The following is a 25,202-nucleotide window of genomic DNA, read 5'->3' as shown; positions in this document are numbered from 1 at the left end:
AATATTAATCAAAGCTATTTAAATATTTATTTGCATTACAGGATGTATCTATATTCAGAAAACGGTTCATATCATGAAATAAAATAATACTCTCAGTATTAATTGAAGAAAATATATGAAATCTGTTTTGGTTCCTTTGTACAAATATATGAAAATATAGAAAACATGTATGTTATTGCCAATAATGTTTCCAATACATAAATATAGATTGGTTAAAACAGGATTTTATTCACACAATTATTAACCAGAGTAAAACACAATTCCACTACCTCATAAGAAATAAATGTGAAATTAACAAAACATTTGTAAATCATTAAAAAATAACACAGTACCACATGCATGTTAGTTCCCTAAATCATACATTTTGTGACGTGTTCATCCCTAATTCGTACATTCACATATCCAACTGCTTCATGTAAAGTGTGTTCCAATATCGCATTCCCTAGACATCCACCTCGGAGGCGCAAGTGATCTCTCAATTATTTTAATGCATCTTTCATTTAGACTTCCTAGGAATTCATATTTCTGAGAGAAGTGTATTTGTGTTGGACCATGAATATCTTTTAAACTGTTTTTGTGGGCAGGGGGCAACGTTTCTTTTGGCTTTTTTTAATTACAATTGGCTGCTTATCTGGAGACTCTCATGTACCGGTGGAGAACACACCATGTGATATTGCTGAAGTGGGCAATACGCTGTGGAACCATGCAAGGGATCAGGTTCTGATAACCAGTACCTCTTAGTATTCTCCACCAGTGTTGTTCTATGTAATGCAATGCTCTCTCTTGCACATGCAATGTGTGGATATGTCAGTAAGATAGCTCAGTGAGTTCAGTGCCTTCATCAAAGATCTGTGTGGGACCTGCATGTCACACGCTTCGAAGCCTCCTGCCAAGTATGCGGCAAGAGATGATTCAAATTGTGTCGTGGCGAGGCAATAAGGCTACAGCAGGGGTCTGCGACCTCTGGCTCCCCAGATTGTTTTCCCGCAGCCTACCACGACTCCCGGGCCACGGCCTCTCACCATGCACTTCCTGGTGATCTAATCATCCAAATGAAGACGGCCCACTCTGTACTTATTGCTGCACCTTACCATGCGCATTTCGCATATTCCTCTGTATTACCGCAAGCATGACCTTTTGATTGCGCCTACCTGCTAGCCATTGTGCTGACCACTGTGCCTCACTTTGATTGTGCCTACTTGCTAGCCACTGTGCCTTAGCCTGCTGACAACTGTGCCCCACTTTGATTGTGCCTACTTGCTAGCCACTGTGCCTTAGCCTGCTGACCACTGCACCTCACTTTGATTGTGCCTACTTGCTAGCCATTGTGCCTTAGCCTGCTGACCACTGTGCCCCACTTTGATTGTGCCTACTTGCTAGCCATTGTGCCTTAGCCTGCTGACCACTGTGCCCCACTTTGATTGTGCCTACTTGCTAGCCACTGTGCCTTAGCCTGCTGACCACTGCACCTCACTTTGATTGTGCCTACTTGCTAGCCATTGTGCCTCGGCCTGCTGACCACTGTGCCCCACTTTGATTGTGCCTACTTGCTAGCCATTGTGCCTTAGCCTGCTGACCACTGCGCCTTACTTTGATTGTGCCCACTTGCTAGCCATTGTACTGACCACTGCGCCTCACTTTGATTGTGCCTACTTGCTAGCCATTGTGCCTTAGCCTGCTGACCACTGCGCCTTACTTTGATTGTGCCCACTTGCTAGCCATTGTACTGACCACTGCGCCTCACTTTGATTGTGCCTACTTGCTAGCCACTGTGCCTTAGCCTGCTGACCACTGCACCTCACTTTGATTGTGCCTACTTGCTAGCCATTGTGCCTCAGCCTGCTGACCACTGTGCCCCACTTTGATTGTGCCTACTTGCTAGCCATTGTGCCTTAGCCTGCTGACCACTGCGCCTTACTTTGATTGTGCCCACTTGCTAGCCATTGTACTGACCACTGTGCCTCACTTTGATTGTGCCTACTTGCTAGCCATTGTGCCTTAGCCTGCTGACCACTGTGCCTCACTTTGATTGTGCCCACTTGCTAGCCATTGTACTGACCACTGCCCCTCACTTTGAATGTGCCTACCTGCTAGCCATTGTGCTGACCACTGGGCCTCACTTTTGATTGTGCCCACTTGCCAGCCATTGTGCCCTAGCCCTATTGACCACTGTGCCTGCCTATTGTACCTTATTCGGATTTTAACTACTTGCCTTCCTGCCTATCCTGACACAGTCAGCTCCCGCTCCACCCCAAACTACTCTATTGCCATCTAGTCAACCTCACCCAATTACATCCAGGTCTCTCACTGACCACCCATGGCAAACCTCTACTTAGCCACTCTCACCTTAATGGCCACACTCGGCTTGCTCCACCACAACAAAACCACATGCCACAAACCCCAGACCCAACATCCCTCATACACCTCGACTATGTTTTTTTTTTAGGCCCAACATACTGACCAGCCTAACGGCACCCTCAGCCCCATAGAATGGATCCGCCGATTTGCTGCTCCGCCCATTCCTTGGAACCCATGCACATTGAAAGATAGAAACCTGAGACTCGGCTCTCGGTTCATAACCCCCAAGACTCTCGCCAAAAGACACTCCCCTCATCCCACGCTCAATCAAGCTAACACCGCTCAAATTTTGAACATCACCCAAACAGCCCCCTCAAGCACCTCTGAACAGCCACTGATCAAGGGCGCCCTCATCAATACCCGCTCCCTGGTTGCCCATGCGCTAGATATCGCAGACTTCATCTCTGCCAACAACCTGCACTTCCTGGTTATCACTGAAACCTGGCTGCACCAAGCAGCAGGCCCAGCTCTATCCCTCGCCATCCCAGAAGGTTATTCAATACTAAGGAAAGACCGGGACATAGGCAAAGGAGGAGGAGTAGCCTTCATCGCCAAAACATCCCTTGGTCTTAGATTAACCCCACCGCCCAGCTTCCGGTCTGCAGAACTTCTGTCAGCCAAGCTCCAATTCTCTGCTACACAAACCGTACTATTACACCTCCTCTACAGACCCCCAGACCCGATCACCACATTTGAGGAAGAGATATCCGACCTCTTGACCACCAACACCAAAACAGGATCTCAAATTATCCTACTTGGTGACCTCAACCTCGGTCTCGGTGACCTAAACAATGCCAATGCGCTCTCCCTGTAAAGCACTATCTCCCAACTAGGGTTCATGCTCAGAATCACAGACCCTACCCACAACAAAGGCAGGACCCTGGACTGGCAAGCTGATCTCAACTGCTGTACGACCATCACAAAAAACGAGCAAACTGCATTGTCTGACCACCACGCCATCTCCTTCTCCATCCAAGGGAAATCACAACCAAACACGCCAACCCCCATCATCCCTCAAACCCTCACCAGAAATAACCACAAAATCACCTTACAAAACTTCCGCCCACTTATAGACAACATCCCTACCCCCACAAACTACGTTAACCTAGATGCGGAGAAACTTGCTGACCTCTACATCAAAACGTTAGAATCACCAGTAGACACCATCGCTCCACTCAAACTCACCAAAGCCAAACCGGCAGCCCACATGAACAAATGGTTCACACCAGAGCTAAAAATCCTCCGAAACTCCAAACGAGCCGCTGAAGCCACCTGGAGAAAAACACCCAGCTTATCCAACAAAACACAACTCTCGATAGCAGCCACCACCTACAAAACCACCATCCTCAAGGCCAAAAAAGAGACTTATGAAACCAGAATTGAGAGCACCAAATCCAAAACAAAAGAGCTCTTCAATATCCTCAGGGAACTCGAAACCCCCCACACTGGAAGAAACCTGCATGAAAGATGCAGACTGGTGTCAGAGTATTCAAAAAGCCCTAGCCGACAAAATCACCATGTTACAATCCAAAATCGAACAGAAAAAACGTAGCCTATCAAAAAAAACAAACCATCCACCGTCCACCACTCCCAAAACTCCCACTGCCCCCCCTTCTCCTTCTCACCAGTATCCACCAAAGAAGTAGAAAGCATCATTAAGGGCCTCAAACCCTCCAGATGCCAAAGGGACTCATGCCCAGCTCCCATCATCCAAGAAGGCGCCAACATTCTGGCGCCCTTTATAACAGCCCTTATCAACGCATCCTTCAAATCAAGTTCAGTACCTAGCATCCTCAAGGAGGCCTGGGTCATGCCACTACTAAAAAAAACTAATCTAGACCCCAATAACCCAACCAACTACAGGCCTATCACCACCGTTCCCTACATCCTAAAGATCTTAGACAGAGTGGCCTACCTACAAATCCAGAAGCACCTGGAAGACAACAACCTCCTGGGTCTCAGACAATCCGGCTTCAGGCCAAGGCACGGAACAGAGTCAGCCCTACTGGACCTAAAAATCCAGATGGACGAGGCAAAGGACAAGGGTAATCTAGCCATTCTCCTACTGATAGATCTATCAGCAGCCTTCGACCTCGTCGACCATCAGATCCTCACGGAACATCTGATGACCTCAGAGGTCTTCTATAAATAGGTGACTGCCTAGATCCAGTCCTTCCTAGCCAATCGAACCACCCGGGTCTTCTCCGAGGGGGCCTCGGCACTCCCTATCCCCATCACCTGTGGCGTCCCTCAAGGCTCATGCGTCTCGCCAACCCTATACAATATCTTCACTAAGCTATTGTTTGACCGCCTAGATAACCTGGGTGTCACATACACAAACTATGCTGACGATACCCCGGTTCTCATCACCCTATCAGGGTGCTATGATGAGGACTCCACCAGAATCAAAAACCTATATTTGGAGATCCAAGCCTGGATGGCAGAGCACAGCCTATGCCTCAACAATGAGAAAACTGAGCTCCTTCTTGTCAGCTCCCAACCACGGCTAAACAAACTAGACCCCTGTTGCGCGTCCATCAACATAAACGGTAACCTAATCACAATAGCCAAAGAAATAAAAATCCTTGGGGTTTATCTAGACTCTACTCTCTCGCTCAAAAGACAGGTGAATGTCACAGCCTCATCCACAGCTTATACAAATAAGCTTATCAATGCCTGCAAACCTTTCCTATCTCCGTACAGCTGCATTACACTAGCCAGAGCGCTAGTGCTCTCAAAAATTGACTACTGTAACACACTCTTTCTCAGAATGTCAGAACGCAACCTGAACAAACTACAGGTGCTTCAAAATAATTCCCTCAGAGCCGCCCTCAGTATCCCCCGACACGCCCACATCTCCAGCATCAGGCAAGATGCTCACTGGCTCCCTGTACGAGACAGAATCACTCTCAGATCCCTCGTCATCATCCATAAATGCCGCTCCAATGACGCACCCAAATACCTGGCAGACAAGTTCCACAATCACACATCAACTAGACCAACTAGAACGCCATTCTCACATTGCCTCTCCATTCCCAAATTCTCCCTAAAAAAAGCAGGTGGCGCCAGCTTCCCGGTCCTAGCTGCCAAACTGTGGAACGCTATGCCTCTAAACCTTAGAGCAGAACCCTCCTTTTGGACCTTTAGAGCCAATACTAAAACATGGCTTGCCAACAAAAACTCTGCTTAATGTACTTCTTCTCCATTTGTCCTTGTCGACCATCTTGTAACCTAATCTACTACACCTAATGTTGTTATTTCACAGTCTGTATTGTATATTTTTGCCATGTTGTAACTGTCTCCAAGTCTCCGGCGCCCGGTTACCTCAGGGTTCGGCGCGCGGTACAAATAAAGAAAGTAAACTAAACTAACAGCCATTGCCAGCAGAGTGAATGCTGGGGGATCAGTGGAATTGCTGTCTGTGAGGCTGTTCCCTTAAATCATTACGGTGGAGAGCGTTTGGTGAAGGCACTCTGGATCCTATTGGGAGGGAAATGACCTGTCATGTAGAGCAGCTTTTTCCTCGAGGAAAGAATTGCTATGCACTCTCTTTTGGTCAAGATCAGGTTGTTCAATTCACAATAAAGAGTCTGATTTTTTTTTTAAATGTGCCTAGCTTTATTGAAGGAATACTAAAGCAGCAAATCAAGACAATTACAAATATTACTTTTGCATAACCACAATTCTGCCTGTTCTCTTGCTAGGCTTACATTACAAAGAGCAAACCTAAAAAGAGCTATGAGACCAAAGAGCTGCACCCTATGTTTGTCAATGTCCTTTCAAGAGCAATCACATCTAATGTCAACCCAACTTTTATTAATTTCTTTTTTAGACAAACGTTCCAACCTGAGGAACTTTTGTCTCAAATTCTCATTAGTTGGTCTGACATCTTTAGAAGCATTGAGTGTGCTACCTCTAGGGGAGAAGAGTGCTTTTATATCATCATCCCTGGTCAGGATATACTCTGCCATCACTCACGTCTGTTACACAGTGTCCATATGAGCTCGGACATGGGGTAATAAACATACATAGGGGTTGGGCTTATACTCCATCAAGCTTAAGGACTATTCGATGGAGTGTAAGCCCAACTAATTACTCTTGAAAGGACATTGATTAACTTAGAGTGCAGCGCTTTGGTCTCATATCTCTTTATAGATGTGTTCTTGTTGGTTTGTTGGTGATCTAGGGATGATGTCACCTGCTATGACCATTGCTGGCTCTCACCCCCCCCCCAAACCCCATTACTATGCAATTGCTTTTTTTCTTATTGAAGTCTTTAAGCTCGATGCAACATTAGCCCAACCCTTTAGTTTATATTACAAGGAGGTGAGCTATCATTTAATTCCTGCACCTGGTGATGACTCTGTATATGTTTTTTATCTAGAGAGCTGACGGCACTTGCAATACGCACTTCAAGAGGACAAAAACCTGGGAGCAAGTCCTGAAAGTGTTTATCGAATTTATTGAGGGCAACAACAACATTTTGGTGAGTTTTCTTATGGTCATATTTTTCCTGACATTGCAAAGTAGACATACATTGCCAGGCTGAGGGCAGTGGCGAGCTACCGACTTCCGTAATCTGTGGATTGCCTAGTTCATGAGCAACGGTATTGCGGCCCTGGCATACAAGGAGCCGCAATACTCTGCTGCAGCACCTCTTGAATTGTGGGAAAGAGTGCACTGTCTTGTATGATCAGCAAGGCTGTAGAGTGTGCACCGCAGTACATCCCCAGTAACAGAGGTGATAACCACACGGATGACGGAAGCACAAAGGAGACTTCTGTAATATTGCAAGAGAGATTACGGAATTCATCAAAAAGTGGCAAATAAATGAATCCTTCCAATCCAATGCACATGTCAGTTTCTCATCATTTCATATTTTATCATTGCCTTTCATCTCTTTTTAAAATCTGTTTATTCTTTCTTTGCCTAAAATGTTCTCTCATTGCTTAAAATTCTAATCTGGATCCTTCCTATTATGTAACTACTAAGTATTAAGCTATCTCACTTAGTATGCGTACCTCATTTTGAACTCACTTCTTATGTCAGCTTTTTCACATTACATTTCCCCTGTCAGGCATCTGCCACCTGAGACATTTTACGGAATCATCTCTTACTTCTGTTTGCGACTTTCTTCTTACCAATTCTGCCAATAAACCAAATTAAATTCTAATACCTGTGAATGTTAATACTGCTTTTGAGACTGTTGATTACAAAAATCTTCTTCATTCTCTTGGTTATTTTCAGCCCCTGTCCTTATTGGTTCTCTCCTAATAATTCTTCTTGTACCTATTCTGTTTCTTGGAGTCGGTCTGCTTTCAAATTTCCCTTGTACGCACTGGAGTCCTTCAAGATGGACCGTGGCCCACTTTGTTTTTTCTGCTGTTCTTCGTCTAGCATTATTCCCCAGCAGTTGGTTGTCTTTCTCCCTTTTGCGCTCCACAAGAACAGCTTTAATTTCTCCTTTCACTGCCTCAATCCATTCCCATGTTACTGCGGCTAAGTACTGTAAGGACGCTTACTGTATCACTTCCCCATTAACAATTCTCAATACAGCCGCCTTTCTTACAGCCAATGACCTACATCTCTACCATCGCCAATTTCATTTCTTCAATCTATCAACTTCTTCCCTTTCTAATGAGTCTCTTTTCTAATCTTGAGCGCACTTCAGTAACCTGTTGCAAGGGCCACCATCAGCTTCTCAGCAGCAGAACAATCAGTCTATATTTTTCTTTTATTTCTCCTGTATTGGGCTTCATACTAGCCTTTAATTTTCTCTATATAAGGCTCTTGCCCCTTTCTTCATGTCACTTATCAAAATATGCTCCTTCTCCTTTTAAAGAGATTCTTTACTGCACAGTTGATATCTTCTTACGGTTTCTTTCACTTTCTTTCTGTGCTTCTCCTTTTCTTGAAGGTCTCAAATGGAGAACGTGTTCTCTTTATTTTCAGTTTCCCTTTTGTTTTACTGATTTCAAAAAGTTTAATCCCCTTGCTCTGTTATAGATTGCTTTTATGTTCCAGCTTAAAAGCGTTCCTTGGCCGCTTTTTCCTTGTCATGTTTTTATTCTTTGTTTGTTGTCTATAAAACTCTAGCGTTCTTTACCCCATTCTTAATTTGTCTTCTAAATTAGTTTCACAGACTACTTATTTATCATTTGCTTTCAGATATTGTTCTTTGGGTATTTTGTAGGTTTGATTAATTTCTTTCAACATATTTTTACACTGAATTGAGATGGATATGTGCAGCCCCGGAGGCATTGTTTTCATGCATCTATGTTAAAAACTCTGCAATGAGTATTTGCGGAAACCTGGTGTAGCAATAACACCACATTTTTATATGTGGCTTCATGATGGATTCCTTCAGCGAGTAAGCAGGGTAATAATAGCTGTTTTGTTACCCAATGTAATGGTCCTTCATGTCTTGACCACTGAAAGATGATCAGCTGCGTCAGGCACACAGTGATTAAGAACCATGTCAGCAGGTTGCATGCAGACGTCTGAGACGAGCACTTAATATGTTGAGCTATCATAGATACCTTTGATCTGGGAACATGTTCTTACAGTGGTTGCATGTGATCATAACAAATCAAATAATAACGAAAACCTTTTTAACGAATTATAAATAAAGAAAAAATATTGATGTTTTGTTTGTTTTTATATTTGGGGGTGGTCCCCCACGAAGCTCTCTGTTTCCCTAGGTTTATTACCCCTCCCCAAACCCTTCCACCACACGTTGTATTCCCTTAACCCACCCGCCATATATACTTTAAACAGAAAATTCAGTGTTTTTCGTTATTTAGGGTTAGTTGTAAAAGTCATTCGTTATTGTCAATTCGTTAACATCACTGTATACCTCTTACACTGCCGGATGAATGACAAAACACGGAACGGGTACGTTGGCCAAGGTGAGCTGAACGTGCACACACCGCATTTGCAGTGATTACACCACACTGCCTCACGAGCATTGGCGCCACTTTCCTTGAATGCTCAATGCGCATGTGGAACGTCCCAAATCATGCCTGATTGGATATGACTTTAAGCCACACTACCTCCTTTAGACCAGGTCGCTATACCTCCGTTGCTTTCCTGATCATAGTCATCATCAAGTCTGGTCGCTACACCTGTAGGGTCTCCTTGAACCAAACGTGGTCACCTCCAAGACGTAATGGAATGCCATATTCACACCTATTGAGCTAACTGCTTTCTTTTCCCAAATTTAGGAGCCCGGTGTTGTTGACTGTAGAGTGGACATTTTTAAGCAATTAACTCTTTCCTGATCACTGATTGAGCATCCAAACATTTCAAGACACAGTAGAAATATAACTCTGAGGATCCCTCAACGTGCAAAATGCAAGGATTCCCAAAATATGCCACGCTCAGGAGGATTCCACTGGATTCCCCACTGCACGACAAATCCTAAATGCTTTTGCAGTGCCTCTTAAAAGATGTGGTACTGCCTTACCACTTTGAAGTAACTAAGGCGGCAGTCTCATAATGCGGCACACTTCCCTCTCCAGCGGCTTGAGCGCACCTAAGTCTGCTTCTTATCCACAGTAGCAAGTTAAGCACCCAAGACTGACAAAGGTGCACCCGCTAGACTGTAATAACTAGAGCATCCACTCACTCTGTCAGCTTCTTTGCTGCTGATCCACATCTGAAGCACTCACTCCTTCATTCTACAGACTCCCTTCCATATACCATCAGCAGCATTCAGTTAAGTGCACAAAAAGCTTACAAAACTGCTCCATGCATAGAAATTAACAATACAAAAGCATATGTAAAGGAGCTCACGGGGAAAAGTGAACATTAATATAACAATCATACCACCGCTCATCCTTAGAGCTCCTCACGTAACCAATTCCATCTTCAAATCCCCAACTGAGGAAGGCGACCTGCTGGACCCATGCTTAATGTGGGCATATTGTGACGAATTCAAGGGGAACGTCACCGCTCCCTAAGGGAGAACATCCCGCATTGACACTAGGGAGGTAAGCCTACTACACCTAACACACCCTGGGGCTAGGGGAAGTGGGATCCCTCTGAAGGTGACTCCCCCTTAGAGGACAGGAAGAACCCAGAGAGGGGTACATGTATGATAACCCTGTACCACCTTTAACCATGTCTGACTCAACCTCTGACCTGACCTATGCATAGTTTCCATGAAGGACGGTTCAGAGGCAGATAAACCAGCCCTCTGGAGTTCCATCATTGGCAGAACAAATCAGGAGATAGTATCCTCCCAACCTTCTGAGCCTCAACATGCCAAGGCGCCCACAGCAAGTGTGGCCGACAGGAGAGAGAGAACGCCAGACGTAGCGTCCCAGCTGGCGGCACGCACTGAGAGAGTGCATGAAGGCTGAGTGGACGAGCGGTCGGAGCAGCCCAGAGGGTAAGCGAGAATGAGGATGAAGTGCCTCGATAGGCCAAGGCAAAGCCCCATGAGAAGATGCCTACACGTCCCTGCACCAAGCGAACAGAAACACAGGGTCGCTGCCGGCTAACAAAGTCCAGCAGATGAGTCGGGTAAGCGGCTCTGTGGTGAGAGGTGCACCCCTCAACATGATCAGGCATGCCGTGGCTCCAGTGCAATGGGAGGTGGCCGGCAAAGCAAACAAGGGAGAGAAAAGGCCTGGAGTGGGGAGAGAATGAAGAAATCCCAGAGCGGGGAGTGAGACCGAGGCAAGCCCGGAGTGGAGAGAGAAAGAAGAAACCCCAGAGTGGTGAGTGAGAAAGAGGCAAACCCCAGAGGTGCGAATGAAGGAAGATACCCCAGAGGGGGTGTTGGAGGGGGCGGGGGGGTAGAATGAAGAGAGAGAACCCAAAGGGAGGGGGAGAAACCCAGAGTGGAGAAAGAAAAAATAAGAAGTCCCAAAGTTGTGAGACACGATAAGAAATAGAGATTAGAGATTGGGGACTGAGAAGACGGAACGCCAGACTGAAAGAACCCCAGAGTGGGGAGTGGAAAGGAGAGAACCCCAACTGGGAGGAGCCACAAAGATGCCTATCTGGAGCTCTGGAACAGCACTCCAGCTCGAGATGAACTGCGTGACTGGGACTGTAAACCTGGGCGAGGGCCTATGGCAAAGAAACATAGGATTCGGGTCGGATGCAAGCAGTCATCGCTTCCAAGCTTCCCAAATGTATTCCTTGGTTGTCTTACTATTATTATTTTAGAAGTATGGAAAGTGACAAGGCTAGTGTATCATTCCAGACCGAGGACTTCACTTTATGTTTAGACATCCTTACAAGCACCCTTTTGCTTAGTTCTGTTATAGAGTAGGTGTTTGGATTGATAGCTATGGGAACGATTCATATTTTTTAACTTTGAAGAGAACAAAAGCCGTATTTTCATATGGAGAACTGAATATAAAGTGATCCTCTTGCAAAAATTGTAATACAATTAAGTCAAGTAATAATACATTTTTCTTAAGCGTAAAAATAATACCTCCTTGTCCGTCACCTTTTTCTGACCTATGACAATATATACATTTAGGTGCACAGTTAGGTGTTTCCGTTGCTATAAGGTGCATGGTGTGGTGCCAATTTTGCATTGAAGGCGCGCAAGGAGGAACATTACTTGAGCTGTGTTGCAGTTTTGGTCCACAAAGAGGTGCATCTTTTGCAGTTGTGATGCAGTTGAAATACACACTGTGGTGCATATTTTGGAGGTGACAAAAAGCACAGCGCATGGGCATTCCACCGAAGAGCAAAGGAAGGCCATACAGGTGGAGTGCAGACGCTTGAACGCTGAATAGCGAACTCACCCAAAGAGAGAACACGGAACGACCTATGATAATGCCCGGCAGCAAAATAAGTACCTGCACCAGAATGTCCTGCAGTAAACAAAATAGCTGCACAATGACCAGAAACAACTGAGAAATAAGATTGAGGGAGGTCCTGATGATTGCATCCCAACAATGCATGTCACAGAAACAGGTCGACCAAGGAGATAGGGATATTGGTTATTCATTGAAGAAACCCTAGATCAAGACATATAACCTCTCTACTAAGAGGAGCCATGAGGAGGGTGGAGGAAAGAATAGACTGCAATTCCCCTCTCTTTGGACATTTTAAAAGTCTGCCACATTGGACGCCGCATCCTGCCCATGTAGTTTGATTTGTATTAATTTTTATTCACAATATTGACTGATGGCTTTCAATAAATGGTGCTAAACATCTAGGGAAATTGATTTAGACTCTGCTCTATCCTTTCTTTTAGATAGGTGGCACACCACCGCAATCGAGCTCAGCATTTCTATAGGGAACAAGTCACTGTAAGCACCAATGACCATTATTCGAAGGGTTCTTTCACATATATGTTACATAGTGCGAGTATTAGAACGAGTCAGGGCACGCGCTTTGGCCTCTTTTTGTTCATGCACATCGTGGAGGTGCATGTGTTAGATTTGAGGGGAAGTAGGTGATTGGTTTGCTGCTTTGTTGCATGGTTGCAGTGACGCGCATGATGAAAGTCACGGTTTGTGGTAGAGGCAGGTGCATGCGTGCCGGAAGTTGCATTGGATGTTGTACTAATTGTGCTAATCATGGCATTGTCGTGCTTTGAAGAGTGCATGTGATGGGTGGGTGTATGAGTAGTTATGTTATGTAGACTTATGCCATGCACCAATGCCACTTTTTGTGATCTCCAGGCACCCTGGTGGATCTGAAAAGGGAGGAGGGTTGGGGGGGTTTAGTTAGTGGGATTGGGAGGGAAAAGCGCAAGAGAGCTTTGATGTGCTATTGGTAGCTTCAGTTATGTAAAAAAAGAACATACCTTGTTAAATGTGGTCAAAGAATTTCAATGGTACAGTTGTGAAAAATAAACATTTGACAAGAGTTTGGGTACCCTAACTGGTAAAAGCATTATCCCACAGACTAAACGCCAAACCTTCCAAGGGAATTAGAGCTCAGCATCTCAAATACAGGCATAGGTTCTCACTGGTAGGAAGTCGAAGAACAAACATTTTAGAGCAAAGGTGAAGTGTATGAGTGCATTGCATATCAAAGAGATTAAACGCATGAGGGGGGAGTGTTTCACGTAAACCTTGCATGAAAATGAGTCACTGTGGCTTTGAAAAAAGTCTCCTTCGCCTCCTGTACAAAGATGACACTCACTACTAGGAAGGTAGTTAGGAGGGAGCTGGTATGCCGTGCTTTGGTGCAGCGCGTTGGGTGCCGGCCGTTTGACACATGGCACTTTTGCTGCAGGCCCCTTTTAGGCCTGCCCTGTTGGCCTAAAATGCAGTGCTTTGGTGAGTGCACGCTCCATGCACTAATTGGTTGCTCTGCTCTGCATGTTAACGTTTGCACTATTTCTGCATGGGTCAAATAGTGCCTACCAAAACCCATCTCCTCCAGCGTCTTAAACAAGAAATTCCATTAGATGAGATCCAACACCTATTTAGCGTCCCGACAATATTTCTGCTACTGGCGATGCAGTCTTCCTTTCATCCGCCAGGCCTAGGATGAGGTTTCCCACGCTGTTGTCAGCCACTGATCTTGATTTTGCAAGTTCTGCTCAGCGAAGGATCCCAGGTTTTGTAGTCAGTGGTGATCATTTCGAGTTGGGCGGTATTCCAGTGGCTGCCAGAATACCACCCAATGGAATTACTGTTACTGACACTTTGTCCAGCAGTATTACCACCCGATTACAAGTGGCAGTGGCAGTGTAAATCCCCATTTTTCTTTTTTAGTCCACAGGACTCAATAGGGCATTTTCGGCGGAGTTACTGCAGCGGTAAATCTGCTGCGCTAATTCTGCCAAAAATGGGTGGAAAGTCGGTGGGTTTACCTCCAGCTCAATCCTCCAACTTTCCTCCCAACTCATAGTTGGGCGCTGCGGTTCTGCAGCGGTAATGACATTACTGCTGCATTTTTACCACACCACCCAACTCATAATGAGGCCCAGTGTTTAATAGACTGACATGCCTGTAGCTTCCGACAATTGTTCCAGGTTTCTGTTTATTTAAAAGGACAGAGCTTGATGGATCTTGTGGGACGAGTCCATGCCATCGTCAACTCCCTAATCCTGCAATTTAACAAATCGATGACCACTTCTTGCAGGATTCTGTATAATGTGATCCATAATGTGTCTGCCCCAGGAAACTGGCCCATATTGAGAGTGATGATGGCCTTCACATGTTCCTCCTCATTCATGTCTTCGTCTTGTTATCCTGCCTCCTCAACAAACAGGCTGAGCAATTGGACTAACAAGAAGAAGTGTTCCAGGCCTTGCATTCTGCTATCTATCCTTTTCCTTGGAATGACCAGAGGTATTGATGTATCCCATTTGGTGCAAATGTCAAGAAGCCAAAGTCAATCTTGATCATCTGAGTGCACTTCTCACTGTCCATTTACCTAAGTTGATATGCAAACAGGTGGCTGCATTTCTCACTGTCATAAAAATCCAAATGTGCCAGCCTGAACCAGGGCGTATTACATATTGTGGCAATAAGCCACTCGGTGGCGGGCCAATACCCCCCAGGTAATGCCCCCGGGGCGAGTTATAGGCCCGAGCAAAGCAAGGGCCTTAACGGTGCCCCGGGGGCATTACCTCGGGCGGTATTGGCCCACCACGAGTGGCTTATTGCCATTAGTACCCCGGCCCGTTAGACCGGGGTACTAATTGCTTTTTTTTTGTTCCGAAACACGTTTCGGAACAGAAAAAAAAAAGAAACAGCAAAAAAATGGCCGCCGCCATGGAAAGGGAAAACGTAGTCCATTTTCCCTTTCCATGGCGGCCATCGGGAGCGGACGCACTGGGAACAGAAGTGTTCCCAGCGCGTTTGCTTCCCAGACCAGAAGAAAAAAGAAAGTAAGTGGGGTCGGGAGAGCAGAAGGGAGGGGATGGGGAGGAAGAAAAAAAAAAAAAAAAAGTACCGCGTTCTCCGGCGGGGGACGATGGAAGACTCCAGCCGTGTGGAGGCTTGGAGCGGGGTGGCCCCACTCCGAGTCTCCACACGGCTGTAGGTTTCAATCTTCGCCCGCTGGAGACCATGGGATAGAAGGTAAGTGGGGTGGCGAGGGAGGAGGGAGGAAAGGCTGGGGAAAAAAAAAATCTTACCTGCGTCCCCAGCGGGGGACGAAGGAAGCCTCCAGCCATGGGGAGGCTCGGAGCGGGTATTGCCCCGTTTTGAGCCTCCTCATTGGCTGAGGGGCTGCCACGCCCCTCACCGGGAACAGAGTAGCCAGCACACATGGCGTGGACGGGAATACCGTGTGGTATGGCTCGCAAATGAGCCAATCACCACACAGTATTCCTGTTCAGCCACGCGTGCCGGGTACTAATGTTAGATATTGACTTGTTCAAGCCATGCATTTTCTTAACAAGCTCTTGATGCATCAGTGCAGACATATATACTGTGTGTTCACTCTCGATTTGTTTGATGTCCTTCTTGAACCATTCCAATTCTTTCGTTCTTTCTTTTCTGCACTTGTCAATGTGATCACGAAATCGCTCACGCTGCACTTGAAGACCTCCCCAATCATAGAGTTACAGACTTCTCCTGTGCGATTAACTTTGTTGAACACATCAGCTCATGCTGCGATAATTTCACCAATCTGGGGGTACCCAGCCAAATTATTGTCTTATTTTATTTTATTGTTTGAAAGCACAGACCTAGCTCGAGAGCAGCCGAGCGCTCTACAGGGTGTGGGTATCCAGTGTTTGGGCTGGCATCTTTTAACAGTAGCACAGCACTGTTAGCTGTGGTCTGTGCGCCGGTCTGTGCGTCCATTGGAACTAAGTCTGTATGGTGTATTCGGCGCTGTGGCCAAACTGGTCAAAACATTGTCCAATGTGACTACTTCTGATGTCGGCTTTCAGGCACTCTGGGTTCGCACCACCAGAGGTTAATCCCTGAGCAGACACTGTGCATATACAGGTGGACACACTGTAACCCCTGTCTGCTGGGTGTTGCAGCCTCACTGCATTGCAAAGGTGGAACTCGTTGATCAATAAAGAAGTGTCCTTGCATCTAGTGGCGGTTCTAGTGATCACCCAGAATGGGTGGTCCCATGACTCTTTGCCCTTAGCCCCTTTTAAGGATTGGCTGGCTGGGCATTGGTCAGCCCCTTTGTAGAAGGGCATGTAGGCTTTGCTCTGCCCATGCTTCTCTGTTGCCGTTTCCTTCCTGTAACCAGCAGCTATCAGGTCTGTGGACCTGCTGCAGGACTATTCCTGTGCATCCACCCATTTCTTACAATTTTAAAGCCCTCTTTTGGCAAAAGATGCTACGTGCAATGGCTTGGACACATTCCGTTTGGAGGTCCAATCCGGACTATCCGAAAGCTCTTGGTGACTCCCCACATCTGCTGTATTGAGCCCTCTACTCTCACGCTGTTTTCTGGGCCGATTACCACCACCGCATCCCACCTCTTCCCATCAGGATCTCCCACTTAGCTGTGTGTAGCTGCTGCTGTCCAGAGAGATGCTGAGGCTGTATCACCCCACCCTTTGCTTAGCTTAGGACATCCAAGGGTGCCTCCAGCCAGTGCCTACACCCGGGAGCCAGGTTTGCTTCTGAGCTCCCTTCATACTGTGTGCATCAAGCAGCTGGGAGATTTTCCAGCGGTTTCCCACATCTGGCTTGAAGTTCGATGATGTGAGAAGAGATTGTGTTCCTTCCCTTGGTCTCTGGGATCGTCGCTGGCTCGGGCTCCAAATATTTGAAAACCGAATCCTGAGAGCCATACCTGTGAAAAAGAGCCGTTTAGTCACCAGGTATTTTTCTGCTACTGGAGTCGTTTCCACCAAAAATACCAGTGTATTTACCTTTGGGCCCTGCAGTGTATTCACCTTTGGGTCCTGCAGTGTATTTACCTTTGGGTCCTGCAGTGTGTTTAACTTTGGGTCCTGCAGTGTATTTACCTTTGGGTCCTGCGGTGTATTTACCTTTGGCAGTGTATTTACCTTTGGGTCCTGCGGTATATTTACCTTTGGGTCCTGCGGTATATTTACCTTTGGGTCCTGCGGTATATTCATCTTTGGGTCCTGCGGACACAGTGTATTTACCTTTGGGTCCTGCGGTGTATTTACCTTTGGGTCCTGCAGTGTATTCACCTTTGAGTCCTGGGGTGTATTTACATTTGGGTCCTGCAGTGTATTTACCTTTGGGTCCTGTGGTGTGTTTACCTTTGGCTACTGCGGTGTATTTATATTTGGGTCCTGCGGTGTATTCACCTTTGGGTCCTGCAGTGTTTTCACCTTTGGGTCCTGCAGTGTATTTACCTTTGGGTGCTGCGGTGTATTTACCTTTTGGGTCCTGCGGTGTATTCACCTTTGGGCCCTGCGGTGTATTCACCTTTGAGCCCTGCAGTGTATTCCCCTTTGGGCCCTGCGGTGTATTTACATTTGGGCCCTGCGGTGTATTCACCTTTGGGTCCTGCGGTGTATTCACCTTTGGGTCCTGCGGTGTATTCACCTTTGGGTCCTGCGGTGTATTTAACTTTGGGTCCAGCAGTGTATTCACCTTTGGGTCCTGCGATGTATTTACCTTTGGGTCCTGCAGTGTATTTACCTTTGGGTCCTGCAGTGTATTTACATTTGGGTCCTGCGGTGTGTATTCACCTTTGGGTCCTGTGGTGTATTTAGCTTTGGGTCCTGTGGTGTATTTACATTTGGGCCCTGCGGTGTATTCACCTTTGGGTCCTGTGGTGTATTTACCTTTGGGTCCTGCAATGTATTTACCTTTGGGCCCTGCGGTGTATTCACCTTTGGGCCCTGCTGTGTATTTACCTTTGGGTCCTGCGGTTTATTCACCTTTGGGCCCTATTGTATTCACCTTTGGGCCCTGCAATGTATTTACATTTGGGTCCTGCGGTGTATTCCCCTTTGGGCCCTGCGGTGTATTCACCTTTGGGCCCTGCGGTGTATTTACCTTTGGGTCCTGCGGTGTATTCACCTTTGGGCCCTGCGGTGTATTTACCTTTTGGCCCTGTGCTGTATTTACCTTTGGGTCCTGCGGTGTATTTACCTTTGGGCCCTGCGGTGTATTTACCTTTGGGTCCTGCGGTGTATTCACCTTTGGGTCCTGCGGTGTATTCACCTTTGGGTCCTGCGGTATATTCACCTTTGGGCCCTGCGATGTATTCACCTTTGAGCCCTGCGAAGTATTTATCTTTGGGTCCTGCGGTTTATTCACCTTTGGGTCCTGCAGTGTATTCACCTTTGGGCCCTGCAATGTATTTACATTTGGGTCCTGCGGTGTATTCACCTTTGGGCCCTGCGGTGTATTCCCCTTTGGGTCCTGTGATGTATTTACATTTGGGTCCTGCGGTGTATTCACCTTTGGGTCCTGCAGTGGATTCACCTTTGGGGCCTGCGGTGTATTCACCTTTGGGGCCTGCGGTGTATTCACCTTTGGGCACTGCAGTGTATTCACCTTTGGGCACTGCAGTGTATTCACCTTTGGGCCCTGCGGTGTATTCACCTTTGGGCCCTGCGGTGTATTTACCTTTGGGTCCTGCGGTGTATTTACCTTTGGGTCCTGCGGTGTGTGTTTACCTTTGGACCCGTGGTGTATTTACTTGTGGGTCATGCAGTGTATTTACCTTTGGGTCCTGCGGTGTATTTACCTTTGGGTCATGCAGTGTATTTACCTTTGGGTCATGCGGTGTATTTACCTTTGGGTCCTGCGGTGTATTTACCTTTGGGTCCTGCGGTGTATTCAACTGCGGTGTATTTACCTTTGGGCCCTGCGATGTATTCAACTGCGGTGTATTTACCTTTGGGCCCTGCAGTGTATTCACCTTTGGGCCCTGCGGTGTAGTCACCTTTGGGCCCTGCGGTGTATTCACCTTTGGGCCCTGCGGTGTATTTACCTTTGGGTCCTGCGGTGTATTCACCTTTGGGCCCTGCGGTGTATTTACCTTTGGGCCCTGCGCTGTATTTACCTTTGGGTCCTGCGGTGTATTTACCTTTGGGCTCTGCAGTGTATTTACCTTTGGGTCCTGCGGTGTATTCACCTTTGGGTCCTGCGGTGTATTCACCTTTGGGTCCTGCGGTGTATTCACCTTTGGGACCTGCGGTGTACTCATCTTTGGGCCCTGCGGTGTATTCACCTTTGGGCCCTGCGGTGTACTCACCTTTGGGCCCTGCGGTGTACTCCCCTTTGGGCCCTGCGGTGTATTCATCTTTGGGCTCTGCGGTGTACTCATCTTTGGGCCCTGCGGTGTATTCACCTTTGGGCCCTGCGGTGTATTCACCTTTGGGCCCTGCTGTGTATTTACCTTTGGGTCCTGCGGTTTATTCACCTTTGGGCCCTATTGTATTCACCTTTGGGCCCTGCAATGTATTTACATTTGGGTCCTGCTGTGTATTCCCCTTTGGGCCCTGCGGTGTAATCCCCTTTGGGCCCTGCGATGTATTTACATTTGGGTCCTGCGGTGTATTCACCTTTGGGTCCTGCGGTGTATTCCCCTTTGGGCCCTGCAATGTATTTACATTTGGGTCCTGCAGTGTATTCACCTTTGGGCCCTGCTGTGTATTCACCTTTGGGCCCTGCTGTGTATTCACCTTTGGGCACTGCTGTGTATTTACCTTTGGGCCCTGCGGTGTATTCACCTTTGGGCCCTGCTGTGTATTTACCTTTGGGTCCTGCGGTGTATTCACCTTTGAGCCCTGCTGTGTATTTACCATTGGGGCCTGCAGTGTATTCATCTTTGGGGCCTGCGGTGTATTTACCATTGGGACCTGCGTTGTACTCACCTTTGGGCCCTGCGGTGTATTCACCTTTGGGCCCTGCGGTGTACTCAGCTTTGGGCCCTGCGGTGTACTCACCTTTGGGCCCTGCGCTGTATCCCCTTTGGGCCCTGCGGTGTATTCATCTTTGGGCTCTGCGGTGTACTCACCTTTGGGCCCTGCGGTGTATTCACCTTTGGACCCTGCGGTGTATTCACCTTTGGGCCCTGCGATGTATTCAACTGCGGTATATTTACCTTTGGGCCCTGCAGTGTATTCACCTTTGGGCCCTGCGGTGTAGTCACCTTTGGGCCCTGCGGTGTATTCACCTTTGGGCCCTGCGGTGTATTTACCTTTGGGTCCTGCGGTGTATTCACCTTTGGGCCCTGCGGTGTATTCACCTTTGGGCCCTGCGGTGTATTTCCCTTTGGGCCCTGTGCTGTATTTACCTTTGGGTCCTGCGGTGTATTTACCTTTGGGCCCTGCGGTGTATTTACCTTTGGGTCCTGCGGTGTATTCACCTTTGGGCCCTGCGGTGTATTCACCTTTGGGTCCTGCGGTGTATTCCCCTTTGGGCCCTGCGATGTATTCACCTTTGAACCCTGCGAAGTATTTATCTTTGGGTCCTGCGGTTTATTCACCTTTGGGTCCTGCAGTGTATTCACCTTTGGGCCCTGCGATGTATTTACATTTGGGTCCTGCGGTGTATTCACCTTTGGGCCCTGCGGTGTATTCCCCTTTGGGTCCTGTGATGTATTTACATTTGGGTCCTGCGGTGTATTCACCTTTGGGTCCTGCAGTGGATTCATCTGCGGTGTATTCACCTTTGGGTCCCGCGGTGTATTCAACTTTGGGCCCTGCGGTGTATTTACCTTTGGGTCCTGCGGTGTATTTACCTTTGGGTCCTGAGGTGTATTTACCTTTGGGTCCTGCGGTGTGTGTTTACCTTTGGACCCTGTGGTGTATTTACCTTTGGGTCATGCAGTGTATTTACCTTTGGGTCCTGCGGTGTATTTACCTTTGGGTCATGCGGTGTATTTACCTTTGGGTCCTGCGGTGTATTTACCTTTGGGTCCTGCGGTGTATTCAACTGCGGTGTATTTACCTTTGGGCCCTGCGATGTATTCAACTGCGGTGTATTTACCTTTGGGCCCTGCAGTGTATTCACCTTTGGGCCCTGCGGTGTAGTCACCTTTGGGCCCTGCGGTGTATTCACCTTTGGGCCCTGCGGTGTATTTACCTTTGGGTCCTGCGGTGTATTCACCTTTGGGCCCTGCGGTGTATTTACCTTTGGGCCCTGCGCTGTATTTACCTTTGCGTCCTGCGGTGTATTTACCTTTGGGCTCTGCGGTGTATTTACCTTTGGGTCCTGCGGTGTATTCACCTTTGGGTCCTGCGGTGTATTCACCTTTGGGTCCTGCGGTGTATTCACCTTTGGGACCTGCGGTGTACTCAACTTTGGGCCCTGCGGTGTATTCACCTTTGGGCCCTGCGGTGTACTCACCTTTGGGCCCTGCGGTGTACTCCCCTTTGGGCCCTGCGGTGTATTCATCTTTGGGCTCTGCGTTGTACTCATCTTTGGGCCCTGCGGTGTATTCACCTTTGGGGCCTGCGGTGTATTCACCTTTGGGCCCTGCTGTGTATTTACCTTTGGGTCCTGCGGTTTATTCACCTTTGGGCCCTATTGTATTCACCTTTGGGCCCTGCAATGTATTTACATTTGGGTCCTGCGGTGTATTCCCCTTTGGGCCCTGCGGTGTAATCCCCTTTGGGCCCTGCGATGTATTTACATTTGGGTCCTGCGGTGTATTCACCTTTGGGCCCTGCTGTGTATTCACCTTTGGGCACTGCTGTGTGTTTACCTTTGGGCCCTGCGGTGTATTCACCTTTGGGCCCTGCTGTGTATTTACCTTTGGGTCCTGCGGTGTATTCACCTTTGAGCCCTGCTGTGTATTTACCATTGGGGCCTGCAGTGTATTCATCTTTGGGGCCTGCGGTGTATTTACCATTGGGACCTGTGTTGTACTCACCTTTGGGCCCTGCGGTGTATTCACCTTTGGGCCCTGCGGTGTACTCACCTTTTGGCTCTGCGGTGTACTCACCTTTGGGCCCTGCGCTGTATCCCCTTTGGGCCTTGCGGTGTATTCATCTTTGGGCTCTGCGGTGTACTCACCTTTGGGCCCTGCGGTGTATTCACCTTTGGACCCTGAGGTGTATACACCTTTGGGCCCTGCGGTGTATTCACCTTTGGGCCCTGCGGTGTATTCACCTTCGGGCCCTATTGTATTCACCTTTAGGCCCTGCAATGTATTTACATTTGGGTCCTGCGGTGTATTCACCTTTGGGCCCTGCGGTGTAATCCCCTTTGGGCCCTGCGATGTATTTACATTTGGGTCCTGCGGTGTATTCACCTTTGGGTCTTGCGGTGTATTCCCCTTTGGGCCCTGCAATGTATTTACATTTGGGCCCTGCTGTGTATTTACCTTTGGGTCCTGCAGTGTATTCACCTTTGGGGCCTGCGGTGTATTCACCTTTGGGACCTGCGTTGTACTCATCTTTGGGCCCTGCAGTGTATTCACCTTTGGGCCCTGCGGTGTATTCAACTTTGGGCCCTGCGGTGTATTCACCTTTGGGCCCTGCAGTGTATTCACCTTTGGGCCCTGCTGTGTATTTACCTTTGGGTCCTGCAGTGTATTCACCTTTGGGGCCTGCGGTGTATTCACCTTTGGGACCCGCGTTGTACTCACCTTTGGGCCCTGCAGTGTATTCACCTTTGGGCCCTGCGGTGTATTCACCTTTGGGCCCTGCGGTGTATTCACCTTTGGGCCCTGCGGTGTATTCACCTTTGGGCCCTGCAGTGTATTCACCTTTGGGTCCTGTTGTGTATTTACCTTAGGGTCCTGCAGTGTATTTACCTTTGGGTCCTGCGGTGTATTTACTTTTGGGTCCCGCAGTGTATTTAACTTTGGTTCCTGCAGTGTATTTACCTTTGGGTCCTGCGGTGTATTTACCTTTGGGTCCTGCGGTGTATTTACCTTTGGCAGTGTATTTACCTTTGGGTCCTGCGGTATATTTACCTTTGGGTCCTGCGGTATATTTACCTTTGGGTCCTGCGGTATATTCATCTTTGGGTCCTGCGGACACAGTGTATTTACCTTTGGGTCTTGCGGTGTATTTATCTTTGGGTCCTGCAGTGTATTCACCTTTGAGTCCTGGGGTGTATTTACATTTGGGTCCTGCAGTGTATTTACCTTTGGGTCCTGCGGTGTGTTTACCTTTGGGTACTGCGGTGTATTTATATTTGGGTCCTGCGGTGTATTCACCTTTGGGTCCTGCAGTGTTTTCACCTTTGGGTCCTGCAGTGTATTTACCTTTGGGTGCTGCGGTGTATTTACCTTTTGGGTCCTGCGGTGTATTCACCTTTGGGCCCTGCGGTGTATTCACCTTTGAGCCCTGCAGTGTATTCCCCTTTGGGCCCTGCGGTGTATTTACATTTGGGCCCTGCGGTGTATTCACCTTTGGGTCCTGCGGTGTATTCACCTTTGGGTCCTGCGGTGTATTCACCTTTGGGTCCTGCGGTGTATTTCACTTTGGGTCCAGCAGTGTATTCACCTTTGGGTCCTGCGATGTATTTACCTTTGGGTCCTGCAGTGTATTTACCTTTGGGTCCTGCAGTGTATTTACATTTGGGTCCTGCGGTGTGTATTCACCTTTGGGTCCTGTGGTGTATTTAGCTTCGGGTCCTGTGGTGTATTTACATTTGGGCCCTGCGGTGTATTCACCTTTGGGTCCTGTGGTGTATTTACCTTTGGGTCCTGCGGTGTATTTACATTTGGGGCCTGCTGTGTATTCACCTTTGGGTCCTGCGGTGTATTCACCTTTGGGCCCTGCGATGTATTCACCTTTGAGCCCTGCGAAGTATTTATCTTTGGGTCCTGCGGTTTATTCACCTTTCGGTCATGCAGTGTATTCACCTTTGGGCCCTGCGATGTATTTACATTTGGGTCCTGCGGTGTATTCACCTTTGGGCCCTGCGGTGTATTCCCCTTTGGGTCCTGTGATGTATTTACATTTGGGTCCTGCGGTGTATTCACCTTTGGGTCCTGCAGTGGATTCATCTGCGGTGTATTCACCTTTGGGCCCTGCGGTGTATTCACCTTTGGGTCCCGCGGTGTATTCACCTTTGGGCACTGCAGTGTATTCACCTTTGGGCCCTGCGGTGTATTCACCATTGGGCCCTGCGGTGTATTTACCTTTGGGTCCTGCGGTGTATTTAACTTGGGGTCCTGCGGTGTGTGTTTACCTTTGGACCCTGTGGTGTATTTACCTTTGGGTCATGCAGTGTATTTACCTTTGGGTCCTGCGGTGTATTTACCTTTGGGTCATGCAGTGTATTTACCTTTGGGTCATGCAGTGTATTTACCTTTGGGTCCTGCGGTGTATTTACCTTTGGGTCCTGCGGTGTATTCAACTGCGGTGTATTTACCTTTGGGCCCTGCGATGTATTCAACTGCGGTGTATTTGCCTTTGGGCCCTGCAGTGTATTCACCTTTGGGCCCTGCGGTGTAGTCACCTTTGGGCCCTGCGGTGTATTCACCTTTAGGCCCTGCGGTGTATTTACCTTTGGGTCCTGCGGTGTATTCACCTTTGGGCCCTGCGGTGTATTTACCTTTGGGCCCTGTGCTGTATTTACCTTTGGGTCCTGCGGTGTATTTACCTTTGGGCCCTGCGGTGTATTTACCTTTGGGTCCTGCGGTGTATTCACCTTTGGGGCCTGCGGTGTATTGACCTTTGGGTCCTGCGGTGTATTCACCTTTGGGCCCTGCAATGTATTCACCTTTGAGCCCTGCGAAGTATTTATCTTTGGGTCCTGTGGTTTATTCACCTTTGGGTCCTGCAGTGTATTCACCTTTGGGCCCTGCGATGTATTTACATTTGGGTCCTGCGGTGTATTCACCTTTGGGCACTGCAGTGTATTCACCTTTAGGCCCTGCGGTGTATTCACCTTTGGGCCCTGCGGTGCATTTACCTTTGGGTCCTGCGGTGTATTTACCTTTGGGTCCTGCGGTGTGTGTTTACCTTTGGACCCTGTGGTGTATTTACCTTTGGGTCATGCAGTGTATTTACCTTTGGGTCCTGCGGTGTATTTACCTTTGGATCA

General features: G+C 47.9%; 1 protein-coding gene across 2 annotated transcripts in view; it reads left to right on the top strand.

Annotated features, from left to right (window-relative positions):
* The window catches only part of ITPKA (inositol-trisphosphate 3-kinase A), a 716,275-nt gene that overhangs the window by 537,700 nt on the left and 153,373 nt on the right, over window positions 1–25,202 (top strand). For both annotated transcript variants that reach the window (XM_069638830.1, XM_069638829.1), the window contains exon 5: window positions 6,743–6,844. In XM_069638830.1, coding sequence (XP_069494931.1) covers window positions 6,743–6,844 — 102 coding nt within the window. The remainder of the gene's footprint in view (window positions 1–6,742; window positions 6,845–25,202) is intronic.

Source organism: Ambystoma mexicanum, chromosome 14 (assembly GCF_040938575.1).
Source record: "Ambystoma mexicanum isolate Mex_15411 chromosome 14, UKY_AmexF1_1, whole genome shotgun sequence".
NCBI classification, from domain to species: Eukaryota; Metazoa; Chordata; class Amphibia; order Caudata; family Ambystomatidae; genus Ambystoma; species Ambystoma mexicanum.
This window is presented reverse-complemented; position numbering and strand designations above follow the sequence as displayed.